The sequence below is a fragment of the Chrysemys picta genome, chromosome 17 (assembly GCF_011386835.1).
Source record: "Chrysemys picta bellii isolate R12L10 chromosome 17, ASM1138683v2, whole genome shotgun sequence".
Lineage (NCBI taxonomy): Eukaryota > Metazoa > Chordata > Testudines > Emydidae > Chrysemys > Chrysemys picta.
This window is the reverse complement of record NC_088807.1, coordinates 17802361-17821162: the sequence shown is the minus strand read 5'-3', so window position 1 is coordinate 17821162 and position 18802 is coordinate 17802361. Positions and strand designations below refer to the sequence as shown.

General features: G+C 52.3%; 2 protein-coding genes across 5 annotated transcripts in view; one reads left to right on the top strand and one right to left on the bottom strand.

The window, feature by feature from the left end:
* The window catches only part of LOC101945709 (uncharacterized), a 449899-nt gene that overhangs the window by 188159 nt on the left and 242938 nt on the right, over positions 1–18802 (bottom strand). The window lies entirely within an intron of this gene.
* LOC101943637 (zinc finger protein 391-like) lies at positions 7175–17588 on the top strand. Of its 4 annotated transcripts, none has more exons than XM_024112398.3 (3): positions 7175–7441; positions 14125–14284; positions 15576–17588. In XM_024112398.3, the coding sequence occupies exon 3, from the start codon at positions 15728–15730 to the stop codon at positions 16391–16393; it is 666 nt and encodes a 221-aa protein (XP_023968166.1). In that variant the 5' UTR covers positions 7175–7441; positions 14125–14284; positions 15576–15727; the 3' UTR covers positions 16394–17588. The 4 variants fall into 4 exon arrangements, with proteins under 4 accessions (XP_023968166.1, XP_065426864.1, XP_023968165.1 ...); XM_024112397.3 differs by having other exon boundaries at positions 7177–7441; positions 14128–14284; XM_024112399.3 differs by lacking the exon at positions 7175–7441 and adding an exon at positions 8531–8884.

Sequence of the window (18802 nt, the reverse complement as noted above, 5' to 3'; positions counted from 1 at the left end):
CCGCCCCAGCGCCCCCCAGCCCCGCACCCAGAGCCTGGATGGGCCCCACGGACCCCGAACTTCCCTCCCGCCCCACAGCCGGATCCCCAACACCCCTCGCACCCCACAGAGACTCAACCCCCCCTCCTGCCCCACACCCTGACCCCACAGAGACCCCGAACACCCTTCCCACCCCAGACACACACACCCCCCACAGACCCCCAATGCCCCTCTTGCCCCACACCTGGACCCCCCCACCCAGCCCCCCCAACACATGGTCTGCCCCACACCTGGACCCCCAACAGTCCTGCTCCACACACCCACACACAGGCCCCTCAACACCCCTCCCTCCCGACACCTGGACCCCCAACACCTCTCCCACTCCGCACACAGACCCCCAATGCCCCTCCTGCCCCACACCCAGACCCCAGTGCCCCTCCCACCCCGCATACAGATCCCCAGTGCTCCTCCCACCCCAACCCTGCACACAGACCCCGAACACCTCTTCAGTCCCACCCCACACACAAACACCAAACACCCCTCCCGCCCCGACCGACACACACAGATCCTCAAAGCCCCTCCAGTCCCACCCTGCACACAAATCCCCAACGCCCCTCCTGTCCCACCCCACACACAGACCCCAAATGCCTCTCCAGTCCTGCCCCACACACAGACCCCAGCACCCCTCCAGTCCTGCCCCACACACAGACCCCTGCAAGCCCCTCAAACCCCAGCCTACACATACCCCATCTACGGTTATATCAGTGGCCATGTCTACACTACAAGGCCTTGACTGGCGCAGCTACAGGCAGCATGGACCCATGGAGAGAGCGGTGGTTTGGGATGCAGAACACCTGGTTTCTCTTCCCATCTCTGGGTGACCTTAAGCAAACCGGGCGGCAGGGGGGATGTCACTCTGTGCCTCAGTTTCTCCATCTATGAAATGCTAAAGATACTGCCCTCCTTGGTCAATTGTTCGGAGATCAAGATAAGAACTGGGGGATTGTAAAACCATCCCAGGAGCAGAACAGAACAGGCTATATTAGTAAAGCACAGGTTTGCTGGTGTCACTGCATCTACATTTTCTGGCACAGGTCTCTCTGTCAGCTGTGCTGGCAGAAATCTGTAGCGTAACCATAGCCTGTGGCTACATCAGGGATTTTCCTAGTGTTGCCATGTCAGCAGAAAACAGCCCCCTGTCGGTAAAACGTTGACATGTAATAATAGCCCTTATCTAGCACTTTCCGTCACAGGCTTTAATACATTTAACCTCACAATACCCCTGGGATGTGGGGAAGTGCCATTGGCCCCGTTGTACAGATAGGAAACTGAGGCACGGCGGATAGGTCAACGGACTTCGGCTCTTGGGGCTACAGTTAGCGGTGAGGATGTTCCCACTCAGACTGGAGCCCGGGGACTGAAACCCAGCACGGGGGATGGTCCTCAGAGCTTGAGTGAGAAAGTCAAGCACAAGCCTGAGTTAGTCGACCCCGGCTCTGAGACTTGGTTTTTTGGTGTCAAGTATCAGAGGGGTGGCCGTGTTAGTCTGAATCTTTAAAAAGCAACAGAGGGTCCTGTGGCCCCTTTAAGACTAACAGATGTATTGGAGCATAAGCTTTCGTGGGTGAATGCCCACTTCATCAGACGCAAGATGAGGTGGGCATTCACCCACGAAAGCTTATGCTCCAATACTTCTGTTAGTCTTAAAGGGGCCACAGGACCCTCTGTTGGTTTTTTGGGGTTTTTTTGCTGTGTAGATGCACCCAGAGAGGCTAGGAGTTCATCTGCCACAATAGAACACCCTCAGCTGGGCCGGGACAGGTGGCTGAGGCTCGCGGGCTGTTAAATTGCAGTGTAGACATCCAGGCTTGGGCCCAGGCTCTGGGACCCACCTCGCCTCGCGGGGGTCTTGGAGCCCGAATGTCTACACTGCAATTTCCCAGTCCCAAGAGCCCGAGTCAGCTCACCCCAGCGTTTGATTGCAATGTAGATGTACCCACGGTCACGCTGGAAGTTTGTGGCATAGCAGGAAATTGAACTCAGGGTTCTCTAACCACTAACCTCTGCTTCCTTTATCCTTCTGCCTTTAGGGTTGGTCTACGCTAGAAAGTGTTTGTCTATATAGCGATTCCAGCAGCGCTAACCTGGCAGCTGCTCCTAGATAAGATGCAGATTCTGTAGAAATAGTTTTGTTCCGTGAACCAAATAAGATCTGCCAGCAAACGGACTTTTTTACTACTACAACTGCATCTCCACTGGGGTTTTCGCTGGCAGAGCTCTTCGGGCAGGGCTAGAGCTGGGAGAATAACCAATTTTTCTGGTTTGAAAAGGGGGAAAAGTCATTTTGGGTCAGACCGAAAGTGAACTTTTTTGAGCTTTGGGGCAAATTCATTTAAAAAAAAAATTCATGTCTGATTGAATTATCGTTTTGCTTGACCCGAATCAAAAAGTTTCCTTTTGGGTTCCACCATTTTTCAATGTTTTTGAATCTTTGAAAGACGAAAAGTAAAGGCAATTTCAAAGCAAAGAGTTGTTTTGAACTGAAATATCGGCATGTTTTGGTTAGAAAATGTCAAAACAAAAGGTTTTGATTTTTTCAATTTTTGTTGTATTTATTTTTTATTTCTTCTTATTATTTTATTATTATTCCTTAACAATTATTCATTTTATTTTAGGTATTTGTTTTAGGTATAATTAATTAGGTATTTATTTGTATTTCTGATCATTTTATTAATATTCCTTTATTATTATTTATTATTATTAACAACCATTATTTATTTTAGTTTAGATATTTGTTTTAGGAATTTTTTGATGTTTTGAAAATTGTTTTTAGTTGTTTTTCTTTCTGATAATTTTATTATTATTATTATTGCTTTTTATTACTTTATTAGTAACATTTATTTTATTGCAGGTATTTGTTTTAGATACTTGATTTTTTTTAAGAAATATTTTAGATATTTATTTTTTTATTACCATTTTATTGTTATTACTTGATTATTTATTGTAATGCTTAACAATTATGTATTATAATTGTGATTAGGTATTTGTTTTAGATATTTGGGAGAATTCCTTTTAATTTTTGTAAGTATTTCTTTTGTATTTCTTATCATTTTATTATTATTCCTTTATTGTTTTTTCGTTATGTTGTTAGGTATATGTTTTAGGGTGGGTTATTTTTAATTTGTTTTTCTTTTTAGGTATTTCTTTTTTAAATGAACAATTCGGCAACTTGGATACGAATTAGCGAAATGTTTCGGAGTTGCTAAATCTGCCTTTTTCGCTGGCAAAAAAACGTTGGTCAGAAAGTTTTGACCAAATTTATCTAGGGATCTGATTTGTTTCATATTCCTAGCCAATATAGCTGTCCTGGCAGAATGCCTAAGGGCAGGCCAGGCCTACAGCATTGGGCATATGCTGGTCCACTGGATGAATAGATTCCAGCCCAAATTACGTCAGCCATGCGAGAAGACGGGAGATCTTGTGGACATAGGCCAGAACAACTGTGTTTTTTCCCCACCTCTACTGCAATCCTCTGGAGAGAGGTTGGGCAACTAGGTTGTTCTCCTCGTCTCCAATATGTGAATTATTATTTGTTATCTGTACTAATGTAGCTCTGTACATTATTTATTAGGTGTATTACGGTAGCACCCAAAAGCCCCAGTCATGGCCCAGGGCCCTATTGTGCTAGACGCTGTACATTATTTATTAGGTGTATTACAGTAGCTCCTAGGAGCCAAAGTCAGTGCCCAGAACCCCGTTGTGCAAGGCGCTGTACAAAGAGACCATTCCAGCCCCCAAGGAGTTTATAATCCATGTGTAAGACAAGAGTACAGCTGACTGGAAAAAATTTGTCTAAACAGTTTTCCATTGGAAAATGCTGTTTTGACAAAACCAATTTTTATTTATTTATACATTTATTTGGAGAAATGGTGACAAGATTTTATTTCAAAAAAATTTTGTTGGGGGGGGAAACATTTTGACAATGTGGAACCATCCTGTGTCGACATTTTGCAGGACCAAAAGATTTGATTTTTCTTGCCTCAAAAGCTACCTTTTTGTTCTGAAATTTACTTTTTTTTACGGAAGAGCCTTTAAAAAAATTAAAAAGGGTCAAAATGCAAAAGAAACATTTTGACCTGATTTATTTTTTGATTTGAGGGGAATTTAGTTGTGTGGAAAAATTGAAAAATGTGGCTAGTTGTTCCAATCAGGATTTTCTTTCTTCCTTCCTTCCTTTTGGAAAAATTTGAAATTTTTTATGGGAGGGCAAATCCATTTCTCAACCAGCTGGAGACAAGAGATGGAGAGAGACAGAGGGGTGAGTTCACGGAAACAACAAGATAATATTGGTCAGTGTGACAGACAGGGTCTCAACTCATCAGTGGCCAAACTCTCGTCACGTTTTTTAGAGGCACCATGGCAAAGGAGAGTTTTCAGGCGGGATTTGAAAGTGACTAATGAGGCAGCATTGTGGCCTCCTCCCAAGGGGCAGGAGCCAAGGATTCTTCCTAAAAATGGCGGGGGGGTCCATGAGGCCCCTCCTCTTCCCTCCGAGGCCCTGCCCCCCAGCCACGCCAGAAGCTGGAGCCATGGAGCAGGGAACCCGGGCCCCTCTGCCTGCTCCCTGGACCCCGCACCCAAGGCAGGTCCATGGCTCCCCACAGCTCCTGACCCGGCTCTGGATTTTGGCCTGGCTGGGGGGCGGGGCCTTGGGGGCCGAAGAGACACATCCAGGCCATGGTAAGAGCCACCCGGGTAGGGACACAGGCTGGGGGCTGCTCTCGGGCCCCCCCACCCAGGCAGGTGGAGGGTCCGCAGTTCCCCACAGCTGCCCCAGCTCCCCAGGCTGATCTTATCGGGGCTGGGCTCCAACTTCCAGCCTGGTGGGGGGCAGAGCCTCCGGGAGAAGAGGCGAGGCAGGGGGCTGGGCCCGTGGTGAAAAGGGGGAGGTCCATGGCCCGTTGGCCCCCCCTGTTCCGGCGCCCCTGCCAAGGGGCAAGATGGGAGAAAGCAGGAGGGTACTTGTTCAAAAGTTTGACACCGCATCTATCACGGTGTTTTCCAAACCTTTCATCATTCTTCTGGCTCCTTGTTGACCCCTCTCCAATTTATCCACATCCTTCCTGAATGGTGGGCCCCAGAAGTGGACACAGGATTCCAGCAGTGGTCACCCCGGTGCCAAATCCAGAGGGAAAAGAGTCCCCTGACTCCTAATGAAATTTCCCGTGTGTGTGCATCCCAGGATTGCATTAGCCCTTTGGCCGCAGCGTCGCACTGGGAGCTCGTGTTCAGCCGATTATCCATCCCCACATGTTTCTCAGAGTCACTGCTTCCCAGGATAGAGTCCCCCATCCCGTAGGTATGGCCTGCGTTCTTTGTTCCTGGCTGTACAACTTTACATTGGTATATTGGGAGGAGGGATAGCTCAGTGGTTTGAGAATTAGCCTGCTAAACCCAGCGTTGTGAGTTCAATCCTTGAGGGGGCCACTTAGGGATCTGGGGCAAAAATCAGAATTTGGTCCTACTAGTGAAGGCAGGGGGCTGGACTTGATGACCTTTCAAGGTCCCTTCCAACTCTATGAGATAGGGATATCTCCATATATTATATTGCTGGCTTGGGTCCACCTCCCCAAGCAATCCACATTGCTGGGTATCAGTGACTTGTCCTCTCCATTCACCTGAAATACGGCATGCAGTGCTGGTTGCCCCATCACAGAAAAGCTCCTTAGAGTCGGAAGAGGTGCAAAGAAGAGCAATGAAAAATTTTAGAGGGATGGAACAGCTTCCGCACGAGGAGAGATTAAAAAGACGGGGGCTGTTCAGCTTGGAAAAGAGATGACTAAGTGGGGGACACGATGGAGGTCTATAAAATCGTGACTGGTGTGGAGAAAGGGGATAGGGAAGTGTTATTTAACTCTTCACGTGACACAAGAACTGGGGGGGGGGGGTCACCTGATTAAATTAATAGTAGGTTTTAAACAAACATAAGGAAATATTTCTTCACACAACAGACAGTCAACCTGTGGAACTCATTGTCACATGATGTTGTGAAGGCCAAAAGTTGGGTTCAAGAAAGAATTAGATAAGTTCATGGAGGATAGGTCCATGAGTGGCTAGTAGCCAAGATGGCCAGGCTCCAGGTGTCCCTAACCTCCAACTGCTGAAAGCTGGGACTAGATGGCAGGGCCATGGATCATTTGCATTTGCCCTGGTCTGTTCATTCCCTCTGAAGCATCTAGAACTGGCCACTGTCAAAGGCAAGATATGGGGCTAGGTGGGCCATTGGTCTGACCCAATATAGCCATTCATTCCTATGTTCTTATCTTGAAACCCTGCAAGCGTGCCAATCATGTAGAGGCATCATGACAGATTCCACTTCTTGCAACCCCCCCATCACAACCCCCAAATCTTTTTTCCCAGTCACTGCTTCCCAGGAGAGAGCATCTCTAAGTATGGTCGACATTCTTTGTTCCTAAATGGATACATTTACATTTAGCTGCATTAAAACGCCTCTTGTTTGCTTGCGCCCAGTTTATCCAATTGCTCTGAGTCAGTGACCTGTCCTTTGCGTTATTTACCACTCCCCCGATTTTTGTGTCATCTGCAGACGTTACCCAGGATGATTTTATGTCTTCGCCCAGGTCACCGACAAACATGTTTCACAGCACAGGGCCGAGAACCGATCCCTGCGGGACCCCACTCACTGGAAATGCGGCCTCTTGATTCCCTGTTTACAGTTACATTTCGAGATCTAGCCGCTGTTTTTTAATTCATTCGACGTGGGTCATGTTCATTTTATAGCGTTCTAGATTGTTTATGCAGAATGCCGTGCGGGACCAAGCCAAACGCCTTGCCGAAGTCTACGTCTGTTACGTCACGGTTATCCCCCAAACCCGTAATCTCATCAAACAAAGAGATCAAGTCCGTCTCTCCCACGGGCAGATTATGGGGGACGTGTTTCTAGTTTTTGGTTCCAAATGGCGTTTTGTTTCGAAATTTTTATTTTTAAATGTTTGAAAATGCTTAAGAGCGAAACGGCTTGACCCCACAGGACATTTCTCCACCTGAAGTCAAAAGGAAAAATGAATTTTTTTCCTCCTGACTTTTTCAGGCACTAAAAATGTCAGATATTTTTATTTTTAACTTGAAATGACCCCCTGAATCGTCCCCCTCCCCCCACTTATGGGAATCAGCCAGGGACCGGAAACTCCATGCTGGGCCCAGCTCTGCTCGGCCCCCAGGGGGATCCGGGCGCTGCCCTTCGGCGCCTCCAGGGGCGCCCCGCGGAACCCAGGCGTCCGGGGGCTGGGGGGTGGTCTGCCTGCCGTCTGGCGGGGGAAGGGTTAACAACCATCGAGCTGGCAGGCCACTGCGGTGCAGAGCGGAGCCGGGGCTGGGGGAGGAGAGACCGAGAGATGGGCCCGGGCACCTTCCTGCGCCCAGCCCAGCGTGTGCACCGGCGGTGAGAGCGGGCGGGGGCGGCTGGGCTGCAGCTGGGGGGGGGGGGGGAGTCTGGGGGTTACAGCAGCTGGAGTGGGGGCAGGGAGCTGGGTGCTGCAGGAGGGGCTGGGGCTGGGGGTGAGAGCTGCAGCTGGGGAGGATGGGGGGGCAGGGAGCTGGGTGCTGCAGGAGGGGATGGGGGTGAGAGCTGCAGCTGGGGAGGATGGGGGGGCAGGGAGCTGGGTGCTGCAGGAGGGGAGGGGGATGGGGGCGAGAGCTGCAGCTGGGGAGGATGGGGGGGCAGGGAGCTGGGTGCTGCAGGAGGGGAGGGGGATGGGGGCGAGAGCTGCAGCTGGGGAGGATGGGGGGCAGGGAGCTGGGATCTGCAGGAGGGGAGGGGGCTGGGGGCGAGAGCTGCAGCTGGGGAGGATGGGGGGCAGTGAGCTGGGTGCTGCAGGAGGGGATGGGGGTGAGAGCTGCAGCTGGGGGGGATGGGGGAGTCTAGGGGGTTACAGCAGCTGGAGTGGGGGCAGGGAGCTGGGTGCTGCAGGAGGGGAGGGGGCTGGGGGTGAGAGCTGTAGCTGGGGAGGATGGGGGGCAGGGAGCTGGGTGCTGCAGGAGGGGCTGGGGCTGGGGGTGAGAGCCGCAGCTGGGGAGGATGGGGGGCAGGGAGCTGGGTGCTGCAGGAGGGGATGGGGGTGAGAGCTGCAGCTGGGGAGGATGGGGGGCAGGGAGCTGGGTGCTGCAGGAGGGGAGGGGGATGGGGGCGAGAGCTGCAGCTGGGGAGGATGGGGGGAAGAGGAGCTGCAGAGGTGGGGGTGAAACTGGTGCTGGGGAGAGGAGGGGTGCCGGCGGCTGGGGCTGAGAAGGGGCAGGGAGCTGCAGCCAGGGAAGGACGCTGAGGGGCTGGGATCTGGGGGAGACAGAGGGGGGAGCTGGTGGTGGGGAGGCTGGGAGCTGGGGATGGAAAGGGGGCTGGAACTGGTATGGGGAGGGGGCTGGGAACTGGGGTGGAGGGAAGGGGGGAGCTGGGTTCGGGAACTGGAGGTTCCCGGGGGCTGGGATCTGGGGGTGGGGAGGAGAGGAGAGGAGGATGGAGGAAAGGAGTCTGAGCGTGGAGGTGGGAGGGGACTGGGGCCAGTCAGCAGCTCTCAAAGCTCTTTACTGAGGAGCTCAGTATCATTATCCCCATTTTACAGATGGGGAAACTGACGCACAGAGTGGGGCTGTGACTGGCCCCGGTCACCCAGCAGGCCAGTAGCAAAGAAGCCAAAGATCTCCTGAGTTCCAGCCCAGTGCTCTATCCATTAGCGCCCCCCCCCCCAGCTCCGCCAAACAAGCAAAACACACAAATGGGAGCTGAGATTTTTTTTAAAAGTGTTTAAAATAAACTAATGAAAGCCGAGCTTCTCCCATAATCACCAGCAGAGCTAGGGATGTGGTATTGCCGTTCTACAAGGCACTGGTGAGCCCTCAGCTGGAATTCTGTGTGCGGTTCTGGTCTCTCATGTTTAAGAAGGATGAATTCAGGCTGGAACAGGTGCAGAGAAGGGCGACTAGGATGATCCAAGGAATGAAAAACGCACCTTACAAGGGGAGATTTTATGAGCTTGGCTTGTTTAGCTTGGCCAAAAGAAGGCTGAGGGGAGATATGATTGCTCTCTGTAAATACATCAGAGGGATAAACACCAGGGAAGGAGAGGAGTTATTTAAATCAAGCACCAATGTGGACACAAGACCAAATGGATGTAAACTGGCCATGAACAGGTTTAGGCTTGAAATTAGATGAAGGTTTCTAGCCATCCGAGGAGTGAAGTTCTGGAACAACCTTCCAAGGGGGGAGCAGTGGGGGCAAAAAACCAAACTGGCTTCAAGACTGAACTTGATAAGTTTATAGAGGGGTGGTATGATGGGACTGCCTACAATGGCATGTAGCTGATCTGTGACTGCTAGTAGCAAGTATCTCCAACGCCCGATGATGGGGCACTAGATGGGTCGGGCTCTGACTTACTACAGAGAATCCGTTCCCAGGTGTCTGGCTGGTGGGTCTTGCCCACATGCTCAGGGTCTAACTTATCGGCATATTTGGGGGCAGGAAGGAAGTTTCCCCAGGGTCAGATTGGCAGAGACCCTCGGGGGGGTTGGGGGTTTCGCCTTCCTCTGCAGCATGGGGCACAGATCACTTGCAGATTTAAACTAATGTAAATTGTGGAGTCTCTGTAACGTGAAGTCTTTAAATCATGATTTGAGGACTTCAGTAACTCAGCCAGAGGTTAGGGGTCTGTTACAGGAGTGGCTGGGTGAGGTTCTGTGACCTGCGTTGTGCAGGAGGTCAGACTAGATGATCATGATGGTCCCTTCTGACCTTAAAGTCTGTGAGACTGGGAGCTGTCAAACTAACATGCTATTTTTTTTTAAGGGATTAAAAGTTTGATTGATAAAGGTAAATAGTGTTGACGTAATAGACTTAGACTTCTGCAAAGCGTTTGACTTGGTGCTGCAGGACATTTTGATTAAAGAACTAGAATGATATAAATTTCATGTGGCCCACATTAAATGGATTAAAAACTGGCTAACTGATAGGTCTCAAAAATGTAACTGTAAATGGAGAATCATCATTTGGGGGGATGCATGTCCAGGGGGTGGGGGTCCTGCAGCGATCGGTTCTTGGCCCTACGCTGTTTAAGATCTTTATCAATGACCTGGAACAAAACATAAAATCATCACGGATAAAGTTTGCAGATAACCCCAAAATTGGAGGAGTGGTAAATAATGAAGGGGACGGGTCACGGACCGTGTTCCCTCTAATTTTTCCCACCCCTGTGTGGAATGAATTTTGTTATGTGCACCAATATGGCGGTGAGGTGTGACACATCGCCTCCATATTGGTGCGCATAACAAAATTCATGTGGCGGGGGTGGGGCTGAGGGGTTCGGAGTGTGGGAGGGGGCTCAGGGCTGGGGCAGAGGGTTGGGGTGCGGAGGGGTGAGGGCTCTGGCTGGGGGTGTGGGCTCTGGGGTGGGGCCGGGGATGAAGGGTTTGGGGTGCAGGAGGGAGCTCTGGGCTGGGGAGTGAGGCCAAGGAGTTCGGATTGTGGGAGGAGGCTCTGGGCTGGGGCAGAGGGTTAGGGAGTGGGGGGGTGAGAGCTCCGGCTAGGGCTACGGGCTCTGGGGTGGGGCTGGGGATGAAGGGTTTGGGGAGCAGGAGGGGGCTCTGGGCTGGGGGGTGAGGCCAAGGAGTTTGGATTGTGGGAGGGGGTAGAGGGTTAGAGTGTGGGAGGCGGAGGGGATGATGGCTCTGGCTGGGGGTGCAGGCTCTGGGGTGGGGCCAGGGGTTTGGGGTGCAGGCTACCCCGGGGCTACGGCAGGAAGAGAGAACTCCCCCCAGCTCTCTCTCCCTGCAGCAGCATCTGGGCTGGGTGGGAGAGGTACCTCTCCCTGCTGCGGCAGGGCCGGGCTGGGGCCGGGGGAGGGGCAGGTCCGTGGCTGGGTTGGGCTGGGGGAGAGGGAACTTAGGTCACTGATATAGAACAATCTGGATTGCTTGGGAAACTGGGCTGAAGCAAACAATAAGCATTTTAGTACAGCTAAATTTAAAATGTATCTGTCTAGGAACACAGATGCAGGCCATACTTACAGGGTAGGGGACTCTACCCTGGGGAACAGGGACTCCGAAAAAGATTTGGGGGTTGTGGTGGTTAATCAGCTGAACATGTGCTCCCAGTGCTACGCGATGGCCAAAAGAGCTAATGTGATCCCGGTCAACGAGGGAATCTCAGAGGTTATTTCACCTCTGTATTTGGCACTGGTGGGACCGCTGCTGGGATCCTGTGTCCAGTTCTGGTACCCACAGTGAAGAAGGATGTTGATAAATTGGAGAGGGGTCCGAGAAGATTGAAGGATGAGAAAACCTGCCTCATTGTGATAGACTCAAAGAACTCAATCTATTTAGTTTAACGAAGTGAAGATTAAGGGGTGACTTCATCCCAGTCTATAATTAATACAGGGCAGGATAAGCTGGTACGGCGTACCGGCAAGAGCCAGTGCACCGTATCGGGGCGGATCGGCTTCCCCTGGCGGCAATTTAAAGGGCCTGGGGCTCCCAGCAGCGGCTGGAGCCCTGGGCCCTTTAAATTGCTGCCGGAGCCCTGCTGCCTGAGCCCTGGGGAAGCGGCGGTGGGGCTCGGGCGGCGATTTAAACGGCCCGGGATGCCTGCCGCAGCTAACACCCCGGGCCCTTTAAATCGTCCCCGGAGCCCTGGGGTAGCGGCGGCAGGGCTCCAGCGGCTATTTAAAGGATCTGGGGCTGCGGCAGCCGCTACCGCTAGGGCCCTTAAAATAGCCGCTGGAGACCTGCCTCCACCTCCCCAGGGCTCCGGCAACAGGGCTCCGGGGACAATTTAAAGGGCCCGGGGTGATAGTGGCAGCCGGAGCCCCAGGCCTTTTAAATCACTGACCAAGCCCCCGGCTGCTGCTGCTACCCTGGGGCTCCTGCAGCGCGGCTCGGGTGGCAATTTAAAGGGCTCGGGGCTCCCACTGCCGCTACCCTCCGGGGCCCTTTAAATCGCCACCCGAGCTCCGCTGCCGGAGCCCTGGGGTAGCGGTGGCGGGGCTCTGACGGTGATTTAAAGGACCAGGGGCTTCCGGCTGCCGCTACTGCAGCGGAGCCCCGGGCCCTTTAAAGCTCCGCCAGAGGCCGGGGCCCCTTTCAATGGTGATTTAAAGGGCCCGGGGCTCTGCTGCGGTAGCAGCAGCTGGAGCCCTGGGCCCTTTAAATCACACCTGGGGCTCCCAGCCGCCTCTGCAGCTGGTAGCTCTGGGGGTGATTTAAAGGGCCCGGGGCTCCCAGCTGCTGCTACCACAGCCCCAGCTCCAGGCCCTTTAAATCCTGATGTAAAGCGCCCAGGGATGTAAAGGCCCCGCCTCTTCAAGTAGAGGCCACGCCCCTCCTAAGGACTCCGGAGTATGGTAAGTCCTTTAAGTTAATTTCACCCCTGCTACAGGGGGAACAAATATTTAAGGATGAGCTCTTCAGTCTAGCAGAGAAAGGTCTAACATGACCCAATGGCTGGGAGTTGAAGCTATACAAATCCAGACTGTAAATAACATGCAAAATTTTAACACCGATGGAAATTGGAACGACTTACCGAGGGCCCTGGTGGATTTTCCATCACTGACCGTTTTTAAATCAAGAGCTGATGTTTTTCTAAAAGCTCTGTTCTAGTTCAAAGAGGAATTAATTCAGGGAAGTGCTGTGGCCTGTCCAAGCTAGAGCAGGGCAGAAGTTTTAGCACAAAACCTTTTTTTCCAGAAAAAAAAAGTCAATTCACTGACAGATTTTGCAAATTAGCTCGGGTCCCCCAAATTGTTCATTTTGGGGGAAATCAAAACCTTAAAAAAATCCAGAGAAAATCAAAGCATTTACGATTGTTTTGGTTCGAAGTGGCTTTTTGTCTAAAAATTTCCTTCCCTTTTAGTTTTTCTTAATTCAAAATTATTTGAAAAGGGTCAAAATCATCTCCTCTGACTCATAGTTCATAGAATCGTAGTCCTGGAAGGGACCTCGAGAGGTCATCTAGTCCAGTCCCCTGCACTCATAGCAGGACTAAGTATGGGGGTCGGCAACCTTTCAGAAGTGGTGTGCCGAGTCTTCATTTATTCACTCTAATTTAAGGTTTCGCGTGCCACTAATACATTTTAACATTTTTAGAAGGTCTCTCTCTGTAAGTCTATAATATATAACTAAACTATTGTTGTATGCAAAGTAAATAAGGTTTTTAAAATGTTTAAGAAGCTTCATTTAAAATTAAATTAAAATGCAGAGCCCCCTTCTCCCCCCCCCCCCCCCCCAGACTGGTGGCCAGTATCCGGGCAGTGTGAATGCCACTGAAAATCTGCTCGCGTGCTGCCTTTGGCACGCATGCCATAGGTTGCCTACCCCTGTATTATCTAGACCATCCCTGACAGGTGTTTGTCTAACCTGCTCTTAAAAATCCCCAGTGATGGAGATTCCACAACCTCCCTAAGCAAGTTATTCCAGTGCTTAACCACCCTGACAGTTAGGAAATTTTTCCTAATGTCCAACCTAAACCTCCCTTGCAGCAGTTTAAGCCCATTGCTTCTTGTCCTCTCCTCAGAGGTTAAGAAGAACAATTTCTCTCCCTGCTTGTAACATCCTTTTAAGTACTTGAAAACTGTTATCATGTCCCCTCTCAGTTGTCTCTTTTCCAGACTAAACAAACCCAATTTTTTCAATCTTCCCTCACAGGTCATGTTTTCTAGACCTGAATCAGTTTTGTTGCTCTTCTCTGGACTTTCTCCAATTTCTCCACATCTTTCCTGAAATGTGGTGCCCAGAACTGGACACAATACTCCAGTTGAGGCCTAATCTGCGCGGAGTAGAGCGGAAGTATTACTTCCCGTGTCTTGCTCACAACACTCCTGCTAATAATAAGACTCGACGCGAAACTTTTTGTCCAACTTTACGATTTTAAAAACTTTCATTTTTGCACTGACTAGAAACTCTCTTTTTCCCACCCAACTTTTCAAAATTGCCAGTTAATCAAAAACTCCATTATTTGCCTTGTTCTAGTCCCGTCCCATCCCCAAATAGCTGTAGATTGGCTGGATCCCTGAAGCAGAGAGTGTAGAACCGTCCCAGGAGCTGTCACGGAACACCTGACCTTACCCTAATACTTTCCCTCAGTAGGGTTTTCTGTTCTGAGCTCCTGGGGATGTGACCACAATCGGGCCTGGAGGAAAGGACAACACCGGAGAGGAATCAGTGAGCAAGGAGTTAGACCAGCTGGGAACCCTGCAGGGGAGCACGAGAGTCCCAGCAAAGCCACCCAGAGCCCCTCTAGCAGGTAACTAGACTTTGGTGACATTTTTTGAGTGGAATGTTTTTTTCAGCAAAAACTGCAGATTCAGTGAGGCTAAAAACGCTTCCCGAATTCATGTCTGATTCACCAAATTGTTGGTCGCGGGGGAGAGAATAAACAACAAAAATTCCCCAAAGGTCCAAAGTTTCCTTATGACATTTTCTATATGAATTGCCGTCTGAAATGATTTTCCGGTTAGGATCTGCCTTAGATTTTATTTTTAAAAGGCAAATGCATTTTTTTTTTAAAAATCTTGACATCGACTCAAAATGTTTTGGGTTGACTGAAAGATTTCACTTGACCCAAAACAATTATTGTTTCAACTTTAAGATTCACCAACATTTAAAAAAAAAATCAGTTTGGGGTCAACCCCAAAATGATGTGTTTTTCCCCAGTTTTTTTGGAACTGCCAGTCAACCGAAGCTGATTGTCACGGTAGGAATGTGGGGGGTGCTGGTTCCCGTGCTGTCACCCACACAAGCATTCCTCCCCCGTGGGGATCCATGTCTTACCAACCCCCACTGCCCCGGTCATTAACCCCTCCAGGCCTTTCCCTGGAGGCGTTGATGCCGAAGCAGGCCTGGGCCCCTCCACTAGAGGAAGGCTCGGGGTGTCTCCTTCTGAGCCCCAATTGCTGTCTTGGGGGCCTGCCTCTCAGCACCATGGGGCCTGGGCATAAATGAGAATCAGTGTCAACAGCCTGGGTGTGGATTGTCATGCCTAGTGGTCAGAGCTGGAGTCAGGAACCCGGGGTCAAGCCCAGGGCCGGAGACAGAGACAAAAACCAGGCAAGGAGCAGACCAGAGCAGGACAGGAAGAAGGCTGGGAGGCAAGGCTGGGGCAGGAGCACTCATAGTGGCGAGCATAAGCGTTAAGCTGCCTCCCCCTCAGCCAGCCAGTCAAGCCGGCCAGCTACCGAGCAGCTCTGCTGGGGCTAAGATGTACTCGTGAGTCAGCCTGGAGACAGCTGATTCCAGGCTCAGCTGCCGGTGCTTGGTTCTATATTAATAATAATGCCCAGTGCTTTCCATCCATAGAGTTCATATCCCTCGACAATGGAGCTCAGTAGTGTAATCCCCATTGCACAAGTGGGGAAACTGAGGCACAGAGCGGGATGGTCGCCCAGGAGGCCAGAGCCAGGAATAGAAGCCAAGTGCCCTGAGTTCTGGTGCTCTATCCGCTAGGCCACGCTGCCTCTCACCAGAAACGGGGAGGCTTAGGGAGCATGCCCCTCCCCCCATGGAGCAACTCACCACTGGATTCTCTGTCCTCACAGGGAGCAGGGAAGAAGGAGGGGGATCCCCGGAGCTGCCTGGGAGGAGCCAAAGGGAACAGACCTGGTAGCGAAGCCGGGCTGCAGGCAGGCTCGTTCGAGGATTGGCTGCGCACATAACCCCAGGCTGCTGGAGCCCCCCACCGGCCACGTCCATGGGTGAGAAGTCCAACACGTGCCCGTACTGCGGGAAGGGCTTCCGGCGCAGCTCCCACCTGACCCGGCACCTGGGCACCCACTCAGGCGGAGAGCAGCGCCCCTATGCCTGCAGCCACCGCAGCAAGGGCCCGGCCCTGACTCCGCCGCCGGCGGGCGAGCGCCCCTACGCCTGCACCCACTGCGGGAAAGCCTTTGGGCGCAGCGCCCACCTGGCCCGGCACCAGGAGACCCACTCCGGTGAACGCCCCTACAAGTGCACCTACTGCGGGAAAGCCTTCGGGCGCAATGCCCACCTGACCCGGCACCATGGCACCCACACCGGTGAGCGCCCCTACCAGTGCGGTATCTGTGGCAGGGCCTTCACCCGTGACGCCCACCTGACCCGGCACCAGCTCGTCCACACCGGCGAGAAGCCCTTCCAGTGCGGCGTCTGCGGCAAAGCCTTCACCCGCAGCGCCCACCTCGCCCGGCACCAGGGCACCCACACGGGCGAGAAGCCCTTCGAGTGTGGGGTCTGTGGCAAAGGCTTCACCCGCGATGCCCACCTGGCCCGGCACCGGGCCACTCACACCGGCGAGCGCCCCTACAAGTGCGCCGACTGCGGGAAGGGCTTCGGAGCCACCTCCCACCTCCTTCGCCACCAGAGGACCCACCAGGAGTAGCTGCCCTGGCGTGGAGCGTGGGAACCAAGGGGCAGTGGTTCCCACGCCTCTGGCGCCCTCCTCCATCATGGGAGGAGAGGGCATGGGAATCAGGGGGCACCAGTTCCCGTGCTGCCACCCTCTGGGGTGTCCCTCCCACATGGGGAACTGAGGGGGTGCCAGCTGTCATGTCCACTCCTTTCCCATGGGAGGTTGTGGGATTCAGGGGGGTGCCAGCTCCTATGCCACTTCTGCCCAGAGTGCACCATCCTCAGGGGAGGGCGTGGGAACCAAGGGGGCACCACTTCCCGTGCTGCCACCCACTGGGGTGCTCGTCCCCCGGAGGGAGAGTTGGTGCCCCTACTTACACACACTGACATGCTCCTACTCCCCTGGGCTGGGCGTGGGAATCGAGGGGGGGCAGCTGCAACGACCGTACAGAGGATCTGGCCCAGAGTTGGGCTCCGGGCATCCTTGGGGCGTGGATGTTAACGTGGGCTGCCTGGGGAGCGCACGGAATCACCGGCCCCATGGCCGGTCTGCCCTGCGAAGGGACGACGATCCAGCCGTATCTAAAACCTCGTCCAGACAGGGAGATTGACTGAAACAGCAGCTCCAGGTGGACGCGCTTTTCCGAGGGAAAAAGAACTCTATCCCAGGACAATCACTCTGCCCCCAAAGCGACGCCCTTGCCCAGCCCCGGCGACAGGCCCAGATGCCTTCTGCTCTGCCAGGCTGGTCACAGGTGCTAGCCCCCTCAGCCCTTGCCAGGCTTGGCCTCATCCCTTCCCAGCAGGGCCCCAGGGCGCTGGCCCTCAAAGGGGCAGCCAGCCTGGTCCAGGGAGTCCAGAATAGCTCTGTTAGACGGCACTAGCCAGTGTGGAGTAGTTAGTCTGGAACAGCCAGGCCGGCCACTTCCTTCAGTGTAGACATGGTGTGAGAGCGCACAGGCAGCGTGCCAAGACAAGAGCAGCAGGGGGGTCTGTCCGTGGGTGGGTGTGTGAGAAACCTCCGTGTGTGTGTGTGTGTGTGTGTGTGAGAGAGAGAGAGAAACCCTGTGTGTGTGAGAAACCTCCTTGTGTGTTCCTGTGTGTGTGAGAAGCCTCCTCGTGTGTGTGTGTGAGAAACCTCTCGCGTGTCAGAAACCTCGTGTCTGTGTGTGTGAGAAACCTCTGCTTGTGTGTGTGTGAGAAACCTCTGTTCGTGTCTGTGTGTGTGTGAATGTGAGAAAAACCTCTGTGTGTCCGTGTGTGTGTGAGAAACCTCTTCTCATATGTGTTTGTGAGAAACCTCCTTGCATATCCGTGCGGGTGTGAAACCTTGTATGTGTGTGAGAAACCTTGTATGTCCGTGTGTATGTGAAACCTCGTGTGGATGTCCATCCATCCATGTGTGTGAAATGTCATGTGTGAAACTTCCTCCCACGTGTCCATGTGAGTGTGTGTGTGATAACCCTCCTTATGTGTGTCTATCTGTGTGTGTGTGTGTAATTCTTTGCCAGAGGATGTTGTAAAGGTCAAGACTATAACAGGGTTAAAAAAAGAACTAGATAAATTCATGGAGGACAGGTCCATCAATAGCTATTAGCCAGGATGGGCAGGGATGGTGTCCCTAACCTCTGTTTGCCAGAAGCCAGGGATGAGCAACAGGGGATGGATCACTTGACGATTGACTGTTCTGTTCATTCCCTCTGGGGCACCTGGCACTGGCCACTGTTGGCAGACAGGACACTGGGCTAGATGGACCTTTGGTCTGACCCAGTCTGGCCGTTCTTATGTTCTTATGTGTGTGTAACACCTCCTTGTGTGTGTGTGAGAAACTTCCTACCGTGTGTGCAGGTGTGGGAGTGCGAGCCTCCATGTGTGTGCGTGTGTATGTGAAGTCGCCTCTTGAGTGTGTGTGTGTAACTTCTTCCTATGTGCGTGTGTCTGTATGAAACCTTGTGCGTGCGTGAAACCTCCTCCCGTGAGTGTGTGTATCTGAAACTTCCTCATGTGTGTGAAACCTGTAACTGTGTGTGTGTGTGTGAGAGAGAGAAATAGGGTTGCCAATTTTGGCTGGACATATTCCTGGAGGTTTCATCACATGACATAATATTTAATTAAAGATTGATCTTTAATTTTTGGAGACTCCAGGACAATCCTGGAGGGTTGGCAACCCTAGTGTGAAACGTGTGTGTTTGTGTGAGAGAGAGAAACCTCCTCCGATGTTTCTGTCTGTCTGTGAAACCTGTGTGTGTGACAGAGAATAAAGCCTCATTGTATGTGTCCACGAGAGAGACCTTCCATGTGTGTGTATGAGAGAGAAGCCTCCTCATGCGCGCCTGTGAGAGAGAAGCCTCCTTGTGCACGTGCATGTGAGAGAACCCTCCTACATGCGTGTGAGAAAACCCTCGTGCACGTGTATGTGTGAGAGAACCCTCGTGCGTGC